The sequence below is a fragment of the Procambarus clarkii genome, chromosome 85 (genome assembly GCF_040958095.1).
Source record: "Procambarus clarkii isolate CNS0578487 chromosome 85, FALCON_Pclarkii_2.0, whole genome shotgun sequence".
Taxonomy (NCBI): Eukaryota; Metazoa; Arthropoda; class Malacostraca; order Decapoda; family Cambaridae; genus Procambarus; species Procambarus clarkii.
The window spans coordinates 13,115,495-13,133,951 of record NC_091234.1 but is presented as its reverse complement, the minus strand read 5'-3'; the positions used below and the strand labels follow the sequence as shown (position 1 = coordinate 13,133,951).

Sequence of the window (18,457 nt, the reverse complement as noted above, 5' to 3'; positions counted from 1 at the left end):
ACTAAGAAAGTCTTTAAGACAGTTGGTATACTCTCCAAAATCAGATATTATGTTCCTAACTCTGCTCTCCTCTCACTATATTATGCACTAATCTACCCCTATCTTAATTATGGTATCTGTGCATGGGGGTCTACCAATGCAAACCACCTTAAGCCCATCATCACACAGCAAAAATCTGCTATCAGAATAATAACTAACTCTGCTTTCAGACAACACTCAGCTTCCCTTGTTTAAATCCCTAAACTTGCTAAATATTAACTCCCTCCACACATTCTCTTGTGTCAACTACATTTACAAAACCCTGTTCTTAAATGCAAACCATGCTCTGAAACTCTCCCTGGACAGATGTAATAGGACCCATTATCACCACACCAGAAATAAATATCTCTTTGATATCCCCAGGGTCAAACTTAATCTGTGTAAACACTCTATGCAAATTAAGGGACCTAGTCTATGGAACTCACTCCCTAGTGAATTGAAAAACTGTAAAACTTTTGCCTTATTTAAAAGCAACACCAAAAAGTACCTAATTTCATCTTCTTAGTTTCCTACACTGAGCTTTAAATTTGCTCTGTAACTAGTGTTACCCAATCTCCTAATTTTTATGTAATATCAAACAACCTTATCATTGTGTTCATTGCTGTCTTCTTTTATGTGCTAGCCATATGCTGTATTGTGACTACCAATTTATGTCAACTACCATTCAAGCTGTCATTGCAATCAATCTTATATTGTTTCTGCTGTATTGAGCCTACCAATTTTTTTGTCAACTACCATTCAAGCTGTCATTGCAATCAATCTTAGCTACCTATGTGCTTTAATATACTGTACCTACAATTTTCTCTCATCTTTTTTTTTTCATTTCATGTAATCTGTTATCATTTTTTTGTCTATAAATTTTGCAAGTATTTACCTCCTTAAAATTTTCTTAGATTAAGGACCTGCCCAAAACGCTGCGCGTGCTAGTGGCTTTACAAGACTGTAATTACCATATTTGTATCCTCACACTCCTTATGTACATTCTTGTATATGCATAAATAAATAAATAAATAAATAAATAAATAAATTTATTTTCCATTAATATTTCAACATTATTAGTGCTAAACTATTCATCTAACATATGTCCATTGTTTTTAATGTCTTATTAATACCTTCCTTGTCACATCCTCTCCAATCAGGCCACCCATATATACATATGCAAACCATCTAACAGACTTATTTGTTCTAGCCTTAGTTATGTTAGGGCAGGTAGGGTTAGGTGAAGTCAATATTTTCTATGATAATTTTAAGCAAATTTGCTATATCTTATCAAAAATGCATCCTATTAAAACCTAAATTCATCTAAATCTATAAAAAAAATATACTTATTCTACACAAATTTGATTAAATTTAACCTAGTAAAAGCTAAACTAACTAAATATGAGCATCCCATATCCTCACATACAAGCCTATGTCACCTCTGTCCATACATTACATGAGTTGGCCATATAGCTCGAACCCCTAATAGGAAAATTTACACTATTTCATCAACATGCTAGTTCATGACCCCTAAGATATTATATATATGTCCTTCCTTACACGACCTCATCTAACCTGACCTAGCATATCCAAACCTAGATTTAGTTCAAGTTGGTAAAATTTAAGCTATGCCACCTATATTCAATATAATTTAAGGCAATTTCCACCAAATATACCCCAATGTTGTGTATCACAACACTGCCAAAGCCCATTGTTACCCACATTTTCTCCTATTCCATCCTACCCTACGCAACCTTACCAAACCTATCCTAGCATATCCAAACCTAGATTTGGTTAAAGTCGGCGAAATTTAAGCTATCCCACATAAATTCGACCTAATTTAAGGCAATTCCCACCAAATATATCCAAATGTTCTGTATCATAGCATTGCCAAAGCCCATTTTCTTACCTACATTTTCTCCTATTCCATCCTACCCTACGCAACCTTACCTAACCTATCCTAGCATATTCAAACCTAGATTTGGTTAAAGTCGGCAAAATTTAAGTTATCCCATATAAATTTGACCTAATTTAAGACAATTTCCACCAAATATAACCAAAAATGTTTTGGAACATAGCACGGCCAAAGCTCATTTTAGCTGAGTTTTCACCTATTCCAACCTGCCCTAGACAACCCTACCCAGCCTCTCCTGGCATATCCAAAGTCAGATTTGATTATAGTTGGCAAAATTTATGCCTTTTCCACCTAAATTTAACCTAATATAAGCCAATTTCCACCGAATATACCCAAATGTTTTGTATCTTAGAATGGCCAAAGTTCATTTCACCCAAGTTTTCACCTATTCCATCTTACCTTACACAGCCTGACCTAGCATATCCCAAGCTATATTTGAATAAAGTTCGTGAAATTTATGCTTACTCACCTAAATTCAACCTAATTTAAGACAATTTCTACCCAATATACCCAAAATGTTTTGTTACATAGCTCAGCCAAAGATCATTTTAGCCAAGTTTTCACATATTCCAACCTACCCTACATAGCCTTACCTATCCCTGACCTAGCAGATTTGATTAAAGTTGGGGAAATTTAAGCTATCGCCACCAAATTGGAGACAATTTCCACCAAATATGCCTAAATGTTGTGTATCATAGCACAGCCAAAACCCATTTTACCCACATTTTCATCCATTCCATCTAAACCTGGACCCAACCTCTGATGCGACATATACTCAGAGAAGTGATGTTTTTTGGATATGAACCTAAATGCCCGTGCCTAACCTGCAAGAGTCTTGGAGCTTTGTTGAATATTTTATATATTTTTCTTCGAAAATGGAAGTTTTGGATATGAATCTATCCGAACTGTGCCTAACCTGCTAGGTTCTTTGTTAAACATTGTAACCATATTCATAGAAAAGTGATGTTTTGGATATGGATACCTAACAGCCCCTCTCCTTTAAAACTTGGAACTGTGTTCAATATTGTAGATATAGTGTTTGGTATGTGTTTTGTTTTTACACATCAACCCAACCGTCCTGGACCTAACCTCCCTTCGTCTAACTTCAAATTTATCGTAAATATGGAAGGAACGTGTTGTTTGTGCATCAACCCAACCGTCCTTGACCTAACCTCCATTTATCAAACTTCAAATTTATCATAAATATGGGAGGACCGTGTTATTTGTGCATCAACCCTGCCGTCCTGGGCCTAACCTCCCTTTATCTAACTTCAAATTTATTGTATTTATGGAAAGAAGGTGTTTATGCATCAACCCAACCTCCCTGGACCTAACCTCTGATACACGAATCTTGGTTCAATATTGCATCATACTCTTAGCATATTTTTTTTCTCAAATAATTCAACTATCCTCAACCTAACCTCTATTACCTGGGGGGAGGGAGGTTAATGGAAAATATGATAATAATGGGAATTTTCTCTACATCAGTTCAACTTAACCATCCTTAACCTAATCTTAGTTAGAAAGGGATATAACTCACCAAAACTATTTAATTACCATTTACCCAATTTTCCTTATCCTAACCTATAACTAGAGGGTTTAGACCCCCCTTTAAGGGGGGTCTAAAACCCACCAAATATCCCCAAATATTCAAATGTTGTGTATCACAACACTACCAAAGCCCATTTTTACCTACATTTTCTCCTATTCCATCCTACCAAAGCCCAATTTTAGACCCCCCAAAGCCCATTTAGACCCCCAAAGCCCATTTAGACCCTCCTTAAAGGGCGGTTTAGACCCCCCTTTAAGGGGGTCTAAACCCTCTAGTTATAGGTTAGGATAAGGAAAATTGGGTAAATGGTAATTAAATAGTTTTGGTGAGTTATATCCCTTTCTAACTAAGATTAGGTTAAGGATGGTTAAGTTGAACTGATGTAGAGAAAATTCCCATTATTATCATATTTTCCATTAACCTCCCTCCCCCCAGGTAATAGAGGTTAGGTTGAGGATAGTTGAATTATTTGAAAAAAAATATGCTATGAGTATGATGCAATATTGAACCAAGATTCGTGTATCAGAGGTTAGGTCCAGGGAGGTTGGGTTGATGCATAAACAACACCTTCTTCCCATAAATACAATAAATTTGAAGTTAGATAAAGGGAGGTTAGGCCCAGGATGGCAGGGTTGATGCACAAATAACACGGTCCTCCCATATTTATGATAAATTTGAAGTTTGATAAATGGAGGTTAGGTCAAGGACGGTTGGGTTGATGCACAAACAACACGTTCCTTCCATATTTACGATAAATTTGAAGTTAGACGAAGGGAGGTTAGGTCCAGGACGGTTGGGTTGATGTGTAAAAACAAAACACATACCCAACACTATATCTACAATATTGAACACAGTTCCAAGTTTTAAAGGAGAGGGGCTGTTAGGTCCATATCCAAAACAAAACAACTTTAATCAAATCTGCTAGGTCAGGGATAGGTAAGGCTATGTAGAGTAGGTTGGAATATGTGAAAACTTGGCTAAAATGGTCTTTGGCTGAGCTATGTAACAAAACATTTTGGGTATATTGGGTAGAAATTGTCTTAAATTAGGTTGAATTTAGGTGAGTAAGCATAAATTTCACGAACTTTATTCAAATATAGCTTGGGATATGCTAGGTCAGGTTAGGTAAGGCTGTGTAAGGTAAGATGGAATAGGTGAAAACTTGGGTGAAATGAACTTTGGCCATTCTAAGATACAAAACATTTGGGTATATTCGGTGGAAATTGGCTTATATTAGGTTAAATTTAGGTGGGAAAGGCATAAATTTTGCCAACTATAATCAAATCTGACTTTGAATATACCAGGAGAGGCTGGGTATGGTTGTCTAGGGCAGGTTGGAATAGGTGAAAACTCAGCTAAAATGAGCTTTGGCCGTGCTATGTTCCAAAACATTTTTGGTTATATTTGGTGGAAATTGTCTTAAATTAGGTCAAATTTATATGGTATAACTTAAATTTTGCCGACTTTAACCAAATCTAGGTTTGAATATGCTAGGATAGGTTAGGTAAGGTTGCGTAGGGTAGGATGGAATAGGAGAAAATGTAGGTAAAAAAATGGGCTTTGGCAATGCTATGATACAGAACATTTGGATATATTTGGTGAGAATTGTCTTAAATTAGGTCAAATTTAGGTGGGAATAGCTTAAATCTCATCAACTTTAACCAAATCTAGGTTTGGATATGCTAGGTTAGGTTAGGTAAGGTTGCATAGGGTAGGATGGAATAGGAGAATATGTAGGTAAAAATGGGATTTGGCAGTGCACAACATTTGGGGATATTTGGTGAGAATTGTCTTAAATTAGGTCGAATTTATGTGGGATAGCTTAAATTTCGCCGACTTTAACCAAATCTAGGTTTGGATATGCTAGGTTATGTTAGGTAAGGTTGAATAGGGTAGGATGGAATAGGGGAAAATGTAGGTAAAAATGGGCTTTGGTAGTGTTGTGATACACAACATTTGGGGATATTTGGTGGGAATTGCCTTAAATTAGGTCGAATATATGTGGGATAGCTTAAATTTCGCCGACTTTAACCAAATCTAGGTTTGGATATGCTAGGATAGGTTAGGTAAGGTTGTGTAGGGTAGGATGGAATAGGAGAAAATGTGGGTAACAATGGGCTTTGACAGTGTTGTGATACACAACATTGGGGTATATTTGGTGGAAATTGCCTTAAATTAGATTGAATATAGGTGGCATAGCTTAAATTTTACCAATTTGAACTAAATCTAGGTTTAGATATGCTAGGACAGGTTAGATGAGGTCGTGTAGGGAAGGACATATATATAATATCTTAGGGATCATGAACTAGCATGTTTATGAAATAGTGTAAAGTTTCCTATTTGGGGTTCGAGCTATATGGCCAACTCATGTAATGTATGGACAGAGGTGACATAGGCTTGTATGTGAGGATATGGGATGCTCATATTTAGTTAGTTTAGCTTTTACTAGGTTAAATTTAATCAAATTTGTGTAGAATAAGTATATTTTTTTTATAGATTTAGATGAATTTAGGTTTTAATAGGATGCATTTTTGATAAGATATAGCAAATTTGCTTAAAATTATCATAGAAAATATTGACTTCACCTAACCCTACCTGCCCTAACATAACTAAGGCTAGAACAAGTAAGTCTGTTAGATGGTTTGCATAAGTATATATGGGTGGCCTGATTTGAGAGGATGTGACAAGGAAGGTATTAATAAGACATTAAAAACAATGGACATATGTTAGATGAATAGTTTAATACTAATAATGTTGAAATATTAATGGAAAATGAATGTGTTTTATATTGAGCTCATCGGAAGTCATATGTACCTTTTTTATATGTGAAATTCTGACTTTTGGGGAGTTGGTTAAACTCAGCATATTGTAATTAATGTCCTAAATATACTTAGAAAAATATCATGCAAATTGTGTATTGTTTGACCCAGTTGGTTGTGTTTGTATTTGTACATATATTGCACAATTAATATACTTGTGTATTAATTGTGCAGATTATGTATTTTGCATAAGTTGTATGATTATTGCAATTATGTATTGATTATATCTCTATAAATTGTGTATTGTTTTGTGCAAGTCGTATGTATTAATTGTATATGTATTTGTGGAAATTTTCTAGTTGTGTATTTAATGAATATGTGCTAGTTACGTATTATTCAGTTCTGTATTGATTTTATTTTTGAGCAATTTGTGTAAATGTCGCAATTGTATTTGTGTAAATCGTGTATTTATGCTAATTGTGTATTTTCATATTTGGGGTAGTTATGTATTGTACGTACTTGTGCTAGATATGTATTTGTGCAAGTTGTGTAATAATTATGAAAGATGTGTAATATATGTGAAAGTTGTGTATTAATTGCGCATGTTGTGTAATTGCATATGGACGAATTGTTTATTTATACCTTTGTTTATTGATTGTCATTGTGCAAGTCGAGAAATTATATAGCAAGTTTTCTTGTATTAATTGTGCAAAGATGTACAATAATTACACAAATTGTGTAATAATTGTCCATGTTTTATAATAATTTTTGTGCTAATAGTGCATTTATGCAAGTTGTGTTTTTAATTTGTTGAAGTGGAACTGGTGCAACTGTATTTTTGTGTGAAAATTGTGTATTTTGTGTAAGCTCTGTAATCTGAAAAAATAGACCTTTATGGTGTAAGTGTATTTTGGTTTATGAGACAATGTATGAGTATTTTGTGAAAATTATGTATGTGGAATTGTGGAATTTTAGTGAAAGCGCATTTTTGATTGTCTAAATGCATAAGCATTTTGATATATTTGTGCAAATACCATACTTTGTGTAAATGTCATACTCTGAGTGTACATGCAAAATTGTGTAAATGGTATATTTTTGTGTGCAACTGACATATTTCGTATGTAAATGTCATATTTTTGTGTGATGGTATATTTTGAGTGTAAATAATATATTTTGTGCATAAATGGCATATTTGGCGTGTAACTGCTGTATTTTCTGTGTATGGCATAAATCACGTCAGATTAATGGGGGAAATGGTGGCAAAAAACTAGGCTATTTTCTATGAATGTATGGGTTGTGGAGTATGTGTAGGTATGTATGCATGTATTTGCGCGTGTTGGTTTAGAAAGTAGGATTTTTTATTTTTGAGGTGTAGAAATGATTAGGCTATGAATATAGTGACTAGCATCCAGCTAAGTTGCTAGATGGATGAATTGAGGTGCGACATTTGGATAGCTATTTGATGGATGTGAGGACAGTTGACTAGCCTATCAACACAGCTAATAATCCGCTGTGCTGCCAGATGTGTGGTAGCTACTTGTGGATTACAGTACGATATCTAGCTATAGGGTTTCATAATTGCTGTTGTGTATAAAACTAGAATGACAGCTATTTATTAAAACTATTATTGTAAACTAATACTTTAAGTGGATCCCTTGGTTGTTTTAAGCATATATATATTATAAGCATATATTATATATATATATATATATATATATATATATATATATATATATATATATATATATATATATATATATATATATATATATATATATATATATATATATATATATATATATAATTTCTTGTTGATAGTGCAACAGTGTATGTAGACTTCATCTACTTGAGGAGGTTGATAGTATCAGGTGGTGAACCAGGAGATAGGATACCACTTGATAAGCTGATGATAGAGTTCTGATGGTGTTGGAGTGCAACCTGACTGAAATAGTATAGAGTGTGGGATTCATTATTATTATATGTGTGTATGTATTGTATATGTGCTTTGTCCAGTAAATGTATTCCAATTTGCTGGTGTTTGCCCTTGTCCTAGTGAGGCTTCCCATGAAATAGTACTGAAGAAGAGAGAGAGAGAGAGAAAGAACCAAGAACCACTGCTGTGGACAGGGTAGAAGGTAATACTAATAAGTCAAAAGGGGATTGAGGAAATCATATCACCTAAGGAGATAGTGGGGAGTCACAGCGGCTCGAGTGGGTGTGTACACGTGACAACGAGGCTAAGTATTGGAGCCGCATCCAGTAAACGTGTGACATTGAGCCCCTCTCCAAGAGCCAGAAGCGCCCAGGGTGATCTCCTGGTAAAGTATAAACACTCTACCGAGTTGTGGGTTGGGTTGTCCGTAGAGAAGGATCAACGACGACAACACCACCAACACACACAACTATAATAGTTGCAGTCCATCAGTGAGGCACATGTGGCTGTTGCAGTCCATCAGTGAGGCACAGGTGGCTGCTGCAGGTGTGTTGCAGTTCATCAGTGAGGCACATGTGGCTGCTACAGATGTGTTGCAGTCCATCAGTGATGCACATGTGGCTGCTGCAGATGTGTTGCAGTCCATCAGTGAGACACATGTGGCTGCTGCCAGTGTGTTGCAGTCCATCAGTGAGGCACATGTGGCTGCTGCAGATGTGTTGCAGTCCATCAGTGAGGCACATGTGGCTGCTGCCGATGTGTTGCAGACTATCAGTGAGGCACATGTGGCTGTTGCAGGTGTGTTGCCGTCCATCAGTGAGGCACATGTGGCTGCTGCAGATGTGTTGCAGTCCATCAGTGAGGCACATGTGGCTGTTGCAGGTGTGTTGAAGTCTATCAGTGAGACACAGGTGGCTGCTGCAGGTGTGTTGCAGTCCATCAGAAAGGCACATGGGGTTGCTACAGATGTGTTGCAGTTCATCAGTGAGACACATGTGCCTGCTGCAGATATGTTGCAGACCATCTGTCAGGTAAATGTGGCTGCTGTAGGTGTGTTGCAGTCCATCAGTGAGGAACATGTGGCTGCTGCAGGTATGTTGCAGTCTATTTGTTAGGTACATGTGGCTGTTGCAGGTGTGTTGCAGTCCATCAGTGAGGCACATGTGGCTGTTGCAGGTGTGTTGCAGTTCATCAGTGAGGCACAGGTGGCTGCTGCAGGTGTGTTGCAATTCATCAGTGAGGCACATGTGGCTGTTGCAGGTGTGTTGCAGTCCATCAGTGAGGCACATGTGGCTGCTGCAGATGTGTTGCAGTCCATCAGTGAGGTCAATGTGGCTGCTGCAAGTGTGTTGCAGTTCATCAGTGAAGCACATGTGGCTGCTGCAGGTGTGTTGCAGTCCATCAGTGAGGCACATGTGGCTGTTACAGGTGTGTTGCAGTCCATCAGAGAGGCACATATGGCTGCTGCAGATATGGTGCAGTTCATCAAGAAGGCACATGTGGGTGTTGCAGGTGTGTTGCAGTTCATCAAGAAGGCACATGTGGCTGTTGCAGGTGTGTTGCAGTCCATCAGTGAGGCACAGGTGGCTGCTGCAGGTGTGTTGCAGTTCATCAGTGAGGCACATGTGGCTGTTTCAGGTGTGTTCCAATCCGTCAGTGAGGCACAGGTGGCTGCTGCATGTGTGTTGCAGTTCATCAGTGAGGCACATGTGGATGTTGCAGGTGTGTTGCAGTTCATCAGCAAGGCACATAAGGCTGCTGCAGGTGTGTTGCAGTTCATCAGCGAGGCACATAAGGCTGCTGCAGGTATGTTGCAGTCCATCAGTGAGGCACAGGTGGCTGCTGCAGGTGTGTTGCAGTTCATCAGTGAGGCACAGGTGGCTGCGGCAGGTGTATTTCCTGTATTAAGAGTAATAATTGACTAACGCTACTAATACGTAGTTTAGTATTGTAGAATTTACTGTATTAGGTTGTGGAACATCATGTAATTTCTCCTAGAATTGTGTAGTGTTGCGTCAGCCACGCACGGGGGATAAAATTTCCACATACCTGTAGATCTAACACCAATGTAACCATTTACTTTCCTTTATTAGGAATAATAATTTAGTAATAGGTTTACTTTTAGTATACAATAGTTTACTGGAATTTCTTTACCCAGCTTAATCGCTGTTCCAGTAAATCATATCATAATCTAACATCATTTCCACCACCAAGCCCGTATTGTTTTATTTGTGCCGTCTACATTAACTGACGTGCACTGTGAGAATTAAACATCACCACATAAAATATTTATCTTAATCATCAAGAGTGTTCATACAAGCCCCCTTCCCTATTTAGCGTTAATAAATAAATATAATTTATGCTCGAATCCTCACGGCGAGCTATTGCGCATGCGCGACTTTGGGGAAGGAGAGAAAGAGAGGACTCTCGCCATATTTGCGATCAACAAGTGGTGCTCCGTAAGCGGTCCAAAATCTTCTCATCCAACCGGCATCCGAACATCTTTGGATGCCAGATTGAGGACGTAGCTTCCCAGAATCACGGACACCAGTTCGGCAGGCATTTTTACCTCATTTGTTCTATTTAACGAGCTCTTAAATAAGATCATGTAGGTGCCATGTCGTTATGATGTGGGCGTATAAAATAATCTCATGTAAGTGCAGCTCTTTCCCCTCCAAATATTTAGATATTACCGTATATGTGTGTGAATACTAGTTTGGAGGTGGAAATTACGGGATTATCATTATTGCAGCATGGTGCAACACCCTGAGGAAGCGTGTGACCGCTATACCCTCACGTGCGCCAACTTAACACTATCTCAAACTGTTTCCAGCCAGACGTACAGTGGACTGCATCTACGTCCTCTGTCACAGCTGAGACATAATCAGTTTTCATTGTAGATAGTAGTTTATTATTTAGAGTCCATATCGATATATATATCTACATGTCTGATACTGCCAGTTATGCATTATTAATCTTCATATGGCAGTAGTATTTTGCATTATACATTTTACTCATTATTTATGTGTGCATATATTATAATTATTATTATTGCATAATATATGTTTCACATAGATTAATCTTATAGAATACCCCCCCCACCAAATTGTGTCATGGGAGGCTGGCTCTAGAATTATATAATTTACAGTCATTGCTTAATTAATAGAATTTATTCATATAATCATAGATCTATAAGCCACTGATTTCTCATTTAATTACTCATTCTGGTCCTTCGAGCTATCTTAGAATTTATCATTATTTTACATTCACATAATTATACATTTTCTTAGTATTATACTGGAGCCAGATTTCCCCACATCACATGTGGCTGCTGCAGATGTGTTGCAGTCCATCAGTGAGGCACATGTGGCTGTTGCAGGTGTGTTGAAGTCTATCAGTGAGACACAGGTGGCTGTTGCATGTGTTGCAGTCCATCAGAAAGGCACATGTGGTTGCTGCAGATGTGTTGCAGTCCATCAGTGAGACACATGTGGCTGCTGCAGATATGTTGCAGACCATCAGTCAGGTAAATGTGGCTGCTGCAGATGTGTTGCAGTCCATCAGTGAGGACACATACGGGTGCTGCAGATATGTTGCAGTCCATCAGTGAGGGACATGTGGCTGCTGCAGATGTGTTGCAGTCCATCAGTGAGGTAAATGTTGCTGCTGCAAGTGTGTTGCAGTTCATCAGTGAAGCACATGTGGCTGCTGCAGGTGTGTTGCAGTCCATCAGTGAGGCACATATGGCTGTTGCAGGTGTGTTGCAGTCCATCAGTGAGGCACATGTGGCTGCTGCAGATATGTTACAGACCATCAGTGAGGTAAATGTTGCTGCTGCAAGTGTGTTGCAGTTCATCAGTGAAGCACATGTGGCTGCTGCAGGTGTGTTGCAGTCCATCAGTGAGGCACATGTGGCTGCTGCAGGTGTGTTGCAGTTCATCAGTGAAGCACATGTGGCTGCTGCAGGTGTGTTGCAGTCCATCAGTGAGGCACATGTGGCTGCTGCAGGTGTGTTGCAGTTCATCAGTGAGGCACATGTGGCTGCTGCAGGTGTGTTGCAGTCCATCAGTGAGGCACATGTGGCTGTTGCAGGTGTGTTGCAGTCCATCAGTGAGACACATGTGGCTGCTGCAGGTGTGTTGCAGTCCATCAGTGAAGCACATTTGGCTGTTGCAGGTGTGTTGCAGTCCATCAGTGAAGCACATGTGGCTGCTGCAGATATGGTGCAGACCATCAGTGAGGTAAATGTGACTGTTGCAGGTGTGTTGCAGTTCATCAGTGAAGCACATGTGGCTGCTGCAGGTGTGTTGCAATCCATCAGTGAGGCACATGTGGCTGTTGCAGGTGTATTGCAGTCCATCAGTGAGGCACATGTGGCTGTTGCAGGTGTGTTGCAGTCCATCAGTGAGGCACATGTGGCTGTTGCAGGTGTGTTGCAGTTCATCAGTGAGGCACATGTGGTCGTTGCATGTGTGTTGCAGTCCATCAGTGAGGCACAGATCGCTGCTGCAGGTGTGTTGCATTTCATCAGTGAGGCACATGTGGCTGTTGCAGGTGTGTTGGCGTCCATCAGTTAGGCACAGGTGACTGCTGCGGGTGTGTTGCAGTTCATCAGTGGGGCACATGTGGCTGTTGCAGGTGTGTTGCAGTCCATCAGTGAGGCACATGTGGCTGTTGCAGGTGTGTTGCAGTCCATCAGTGAGGTAAAAGTGGCTGGTGCAGGTGTGTTGCAGTTCATCAGTGAAGCACATGTGGCTGTTGCAGGTGTGTTCCAGTTCATCAGTGAGGCACAGGTGGCTGCTGCAGGGGTGTTGTAATTCATCAGTGAGGCACATGTGGCTGTTGCAGATGTGTTGCAGTCCATCAGTGAGGCACATGTGGCTGCTGCAGATGTGTTGCAGTCCATCAGTGAGGTAAATGTGGCTGCTGCAGGTGTGTTGCAGTCCATCAGTGAGGCACATGTGGCTGTTACAGGTGTGTTGCAGTCCATCAGAGAGGCACATATGGCTGCTGTAGATATGGTGCAGTTCATCAAGAAGGCACATGTGGCTGTTGCAGGTGTGTTGCAGTTCATCAAGAAGGCACATGTGGCTGTTGCAGGTTTGTTGCAGTCAATCGGTAAGGCACATGTGGCTGTTGCAGGTGTGTTGCAGTCCATCAATGAGGCACAGATGGCTGCTGCAGGTGTGTTGCAGTTCATCAGTGAGGCACATGTGGCTGTTGCAGGTGTGTTCCAGTCCGTCAGTGAGGCACAGGTGGCTGCTGCTTGTGTGTTGCAGTTCATCAGTGAGGCACATGTGGATGTTGCAGGTGTGTTGCAGTTCATCAGCGAGGCACATAAGGCTGCTGCAGGTGTATTGCAGTCCATCAGTGAGGCACAGGTGGCTGCTGCAGGTGTGTTGCAGTTCAGTGAGGCACAGATGGCTGCGGCAGTTGTGTTGCAGTTCATCAGTGAGGCACATGTGGCTGTTGCAGGTGTGTTGCAGTCCATCAGGAGGCACATGTGGCTGTTTCAGGTGTGTTACAGTTCATCAGTGAGGCACATGTGGCTGTTGCAGGTGTGTTGCAGTCCATCAGTGAGGCACTGGTGGCTGCTGCAGGTGTGTTGCAGTCCATCAGTGAGGTGCATGTTGCTGCTGCAGCTGTATTGCAGTCCATCAGTGAGACACATGTGGCTGCTGCAGATATGTTGCAGACCATCAGTGAGGTAAATGTGGCTGCTGCAGGTGTGTTGCAGTTCATCAAGAAGACACATGTGGCTGTTGCTGGTGTGTTGCAGTCCATCAGTGAGGCACATGTGGCTGTTGTAGGTGTGTTGCAGTCCATCAGTGAGACACAGGTGGCTGCTGCAGGTATGTTGCAGTTCATCAGTGATTCATATGTGGCTGTTGCAGGTGTGTTGCAGTCCATCAGAAAGGTACATGTGGTTGCTGCAGATGTGTTGCAGTCCATCAATGAGACACATGTGGCTGCTGCAGATATGTTGCAGACCATCAGTCAGGTAAATGTGGCTGCTGCAGGTGTGTTGCAGTTCATCAGTGAAGCACATGTGGCTGTTGCAGGTGTGTTGCATTCCATCAGTGAGGCACATGTGGCTGCTGCAGGTGTGTTGCAGTCCATCAGTGAGGCACATGTGGCTGTTGCAGGTGTGTTGCAGTTCATCAGTGAGGCACATGTGTTTGTTGCACGTGTGTTGCAGTCCATCACTGAGGCACATGTGGCGGTTGCAGGTGTGTTGCAGTCAATCTGTGAGGCACAGGTGGCGGCTGCAGGTGTGTTGCAGTCCAACAGTGAGGCACATGTGGCTGCTGCAGGTGTGTAGCAGTCCATCAGTGAGGCACATGTGGCTGCTGCAGATGTGCTGCAGTCCATCAGTGAGACGAATGTGGCTGTTGCAGGTGTTTTGCAGACCATCAGTGAGGCACTTGTGGCTGCTGCAGATGTGTTGCAGTCCATCAGTGAGGCACATGTGGCTGCTGCAGGTGTGTTGCAGACCATCAGTGAGGCACTTGTGGCTGCTGCAGATGTGTTGCAGACCAGTGAGGCACATACGGGTGCTGCAGATGTTTTGCAGTCCATCAGTGAGGCACATGTGGCTGCTGCAGATGTGCTGCAGTCCATCAGTGAGACACATATGGCTGCTGCAGGTGTGTTGCAGACCATCAGTGAGGCACTTGTGGCTGCTGCAGATGTGTTGCAGACCATCAGTGAGGCACTCGTGGCTGCTGCAGATGTGTTGCAGTCCATCAGTTAGGCACATGCGGCTGTTGCAGATTTGTTGCAGTCCAGTGAGGCACATATGGCTGTTGCAGGTGTGTTGCAGTCCATCAGTGAGGCACATGTGGCTGCTGCAGATAGGTTACAGACCATCAGTGAGGTAAATGTGGCTGCTGCAGGTGTGTTGCAGTCCATCAGTGAGAGACATGTGGCTGCTGCAAGTGTGTTGCAGTTCATCAGTGAAGCACATGTGGCTGCTGCAGGTGTGTTGCAGTCCATCAGTGAGGCACATGTGGCTGTTGCATGTTTGTTGCAGTTAATCAGTGAGGCACATGTGGCTGCTGCAGGTGTGTTGCAGTCCATCAGTGAGGTAAATGTGGCTGTTGCAGGTGTGTTGCAGTCCATCAGTGAGACACGTGTGGCTGCTGCAGGTGTGTTGCAGTCCATCAGTGAAGCACATGTGGCTGTTGCAGGTGTGTTGCAGTCCATCAGTGAGGCACATGTGGCTGCTGCAGATATGGTGCAGACCATCAGTGAGGTAAATGTGACTGTTGCAGGTGTGTTGCAGTTCATCAGTAAAGCACATGTGGCTGCTGCAGGTGTGTTGCAATCCATCAGTGAGGCACATGTGACTGTTGCAGGTGTATTGCAGTCCATCAGTGAGGCACATGTGGCTGTTGCAGGTGTGTTGCAGTCCATCAGTGAGGCACATGGCTGTTGCAGGTGTGTTGCAGTTCATCAGTGAGGCACATGTGGCCGTTGCAGGTGTGTTGCAGTCCATCAGTGAGGCACAGGTCGCTGCTGCAGGTGTGTTGCATTTCATCAGTGAGGCACATGTGGCTGTTGCAGGTGTGTTACAGTCCATCAGTGAGGCACATGTGGCTGTTGCAGGTGTGTTGACGTCCATCAGTAAGGCACAGGTGACTGCTGCAGGTGTGTTGCAGTTCATCAGTGGGGCACGTGTGGCTGTTGCATTTTTTTGCAGTCCATCAGTGAGGCACATTTGGCTGTTGCAGGTGTGTTGCAGTCCATCAGTGAGGTAAAAGTGCCTGGTGCAGGTGTGTTGCAGTTCATCAGTGAAGCACATGTGGCTGTTAGAGGTGTGTTCCAGTTCATCAGTGAGGTAAATGTGGCTGCTGCAGGTGTGTTGCAGTCCATCAGTGAGGCACATGTGGCTGTTACAGGTGTGTTGCAGTCCATCAGAGAGGCACATATGGCTGCTGTAGATATGGTGCAGTTCATCAAGAAGGCACATGTGGCTGTTGCAGGTGTGTTGCAGTTCATCAAGAAGGCACATGTGGCTGTTGCAGGTTTGTTGCAGTCAATCGGTAAGGCACATGTGGCTGTTGCAGGTGTGTTGCAGTCCATCAATGAGGCACAGATGGCTGCTGCAGGTGTGTTGCAGTTCATCAGTGAGGCACATGTGGCTGTTGCAGGTGTGTTCCAGTCCGTCAGTGAGGCACAGGTGGCTGCTGCTTGTGTGTTGCAGTTCATCAGTGAGGCACATGTGGATGTTGCAGGTGTGTTGCAGTTCATCAGCGAGGCACATAAGGCTGCTGCAGGTGTATTGCAGTCCGTCAGTGAGGCACAGGTGGCTGCTGCAGGTGTGTTGCAGTTCAGTGAGGCACAGATGGCTGTGGCAGTTGTGTTGCAGTTCATCAGTGAGGCACATGTGGCTGTTGCAGGTGTGTTGCAGTCCATCAGAGGCACATGTGGCTGGTTCAGGTGTGTTACAGTTCATCAGTGAGGCACATGTGGCTGTTGCAGGTGTGTTGCAGTCCATCAGTGAGGCACTGGTGGCTGCTGCAGGTGTGTTGCAGTCCATCAGTGAGGTGCATGTTGCTGCTGCAGATGTATTGCAGTCCATCAGTGACACACATGTGGCTGCTGCAGATATGTTGCAGACCATCAGTGAGGTAAATGTGGCTGCTGCAGGTGTGTTGCAGTTCATCAAGAAGACACATGTGGCTGTTGCTGGTGTGTTGCAGTCCATCAGTGAGGCACATGTGGCTGTTGTAGGTGTGTTGCAGTCCATCAGTGGGTCACAGGTAGCTGCTGCAGGTGTGTTGCAATTCATCAGTGAGGCACATGTGGCTGTTGCAGGTGTGTTGCAGTCCATCAGTGAGACACAGGTGGCTGCTGCAGGTATGTTGCAGTTCATCAGTGATTCACATGTGGCTGTTGCAGGTGTGTTGCAGTCCATCAGAAAGGTACATGTGGTTGCTGCAGATGTGTTGCAGTCCATCAATGAGACACATGTGGCTGCTGCAGATATGTTGCAGACCATCAGTCAGGTAAATGTGGCTGCTGAAGGTGTGTTGCAGTTCATCAGTGAAGCACATGTGGCTGTTGCAGGTGTGTTGCATTCCATCAGTGAGGCACATGTGGCTGCTGCAGGTGTGTTGCAGTCCATCAGTGAGGCACATGTGGCTGTTGCAGGTGTGTTGCAGTTCATCAGTGAGGCACATGTGTTTGTTGCACGTGTGTTGCAGTCCATCACTGAGGCACATGTGGCGGTTGCAGGTGTGTTGCAGTCAATCTGTGAGGCACAGGTGGCGGCTGCAGGTGTGTTGCAGTCCAACAGTGAGGCACATGTGGCTGCTGCAGGTGTGTAGCAGTCCATCAGTGAGGCACATGTGGCTGCTGCAGATGTGCTGCAGTCCATCAGTGAGACGAATGTGGCTGTTGCAGGTGTTTTGCAGACCATCAGTGAGGCACTTGTGGCTGCTGCAGATGTGTTGCAGTCCATCAGTGAGGCACATGTGGCTGCTGCAGGTGTGTTGCAGACCATCAGTGAGGCACTTGTGGCTGCTGCAGATGTGTTGCAGACCAGTGAGGCACATACGGGTGCTGCAGATGTTTTGCAGTCCATCAGTGAGGCACATGTGGCTGCTGCAGATGTGCTGCAGTCCATCAGTGAGACACATGTGGCTGCTGCAGGTGTGTTGCAGACCATTAGTGAGGCACTTGTGGCTGCTGCAGGTGTGTTGCAGACCATCAGTGAGGCACTCGTGGCTGCTGCAGATGTGTTGCAGTCCATCAGTTAGGCACATGCGGCTGTTGCAGATTTGTTGCAGTCCAATGAGGCACATATGGCTGTTGCAGGTGTGTTGCAGTCCATCAGTATTATATAGACTGTGGGTTGGTTGGTGTTGTCGTCGTTGATCCTTCTCTATGGACAACCCAACCCACAACTCGGCAGAGTGCTTATACTAGGAGATCACCCTTGGCGCTTCTGGCTCTTGGAGAGGGGCTCAACGTCACACGTTCAGGGGATGCGGCTCCAACACTTAGCCTCGTTGTCACGTGCACACACCCACTCGAGCCGCTGTGACTCCCCACTCTCTCCTTATGAGATATGATCTCCTCAATCCCCCTATGACTTACCAGTATTACCTCCTACCCTGTCCACAGCAGTGGTTCATGGTTCTTCCTCTCTCTCTCTCCTTCTTTACCACCTCCTGGGAAGCCTCACTAGGACAAGGGCAAACACCAGCAAATTGTAACACATTTACTGAACAAAGCACATACACGATACATACACACATCTAATAATAATGAAT

At 43.0% G+C, this 18,457-nt stretch overlaps 1 protein-coding gene across 1 annotated transcript in view; it reads left to right on the top strand.

Moving 5' to 3' along the window:
• The window catches only part of LOC138358693 (uncharacterized), a 31,352-nt gene extending 13,324 nt beyond the window's left edge, over nt 1–18,028 (top strand). The window contains exons 4-18 of the mRNA XM_069316848.1: nt 8,861–9,269; nt 9,564–10,087; nt 11,608–11,740; nt 13,110–13,361; nt 13,488–13,652; nt 14,072–14,173; nt 14,324–14,407; nt 14,660–14,800; nt 15,158–15,283; nt 15,911–16,288; nt 16,415–16,579; nt 17,082–17,183; nt 17,334–17,417; nt 17,670–17,810; nt 17,961–18,028. Coding sequence (XP_069172949.1) covers nt 8,861–9,269; nt 9,564–10,087; nt 11,608–11,740; nt 13,110–13,361; nt 13,488–13,652; nt 14,072–14,173; nt 14,324–14,407; nt 14,660–14,800; nt 15,158–15,283; nt 15,911–16,288; nt 16,415–16,579; nt 17,082–17,183; nt 17,334–17,417; nt 17,670–17,810; nt 17,961–18,028 — 2,874 coding nt within the window. The remainder of the gene's footprint in view (nt 1–8,860; nt 9,270–9,563; nt 10,088–11,607; nt 11,741–13,109; nt 13,362–13,487; nt 13,653–14,071; nt 14,174–14,323; nt 14,408–14,659; nt 14,801–15,157; nt 15,284–15,910; nt 16,289–16,414; nt 16,580–17,081; nt 17,184–17,333; nt 17,418–17,669; nt 17,811–17,960) is intronic.
• The last annotated feature ends 429 nt before the right edge of the window (nt 18,029–18,457 follow it).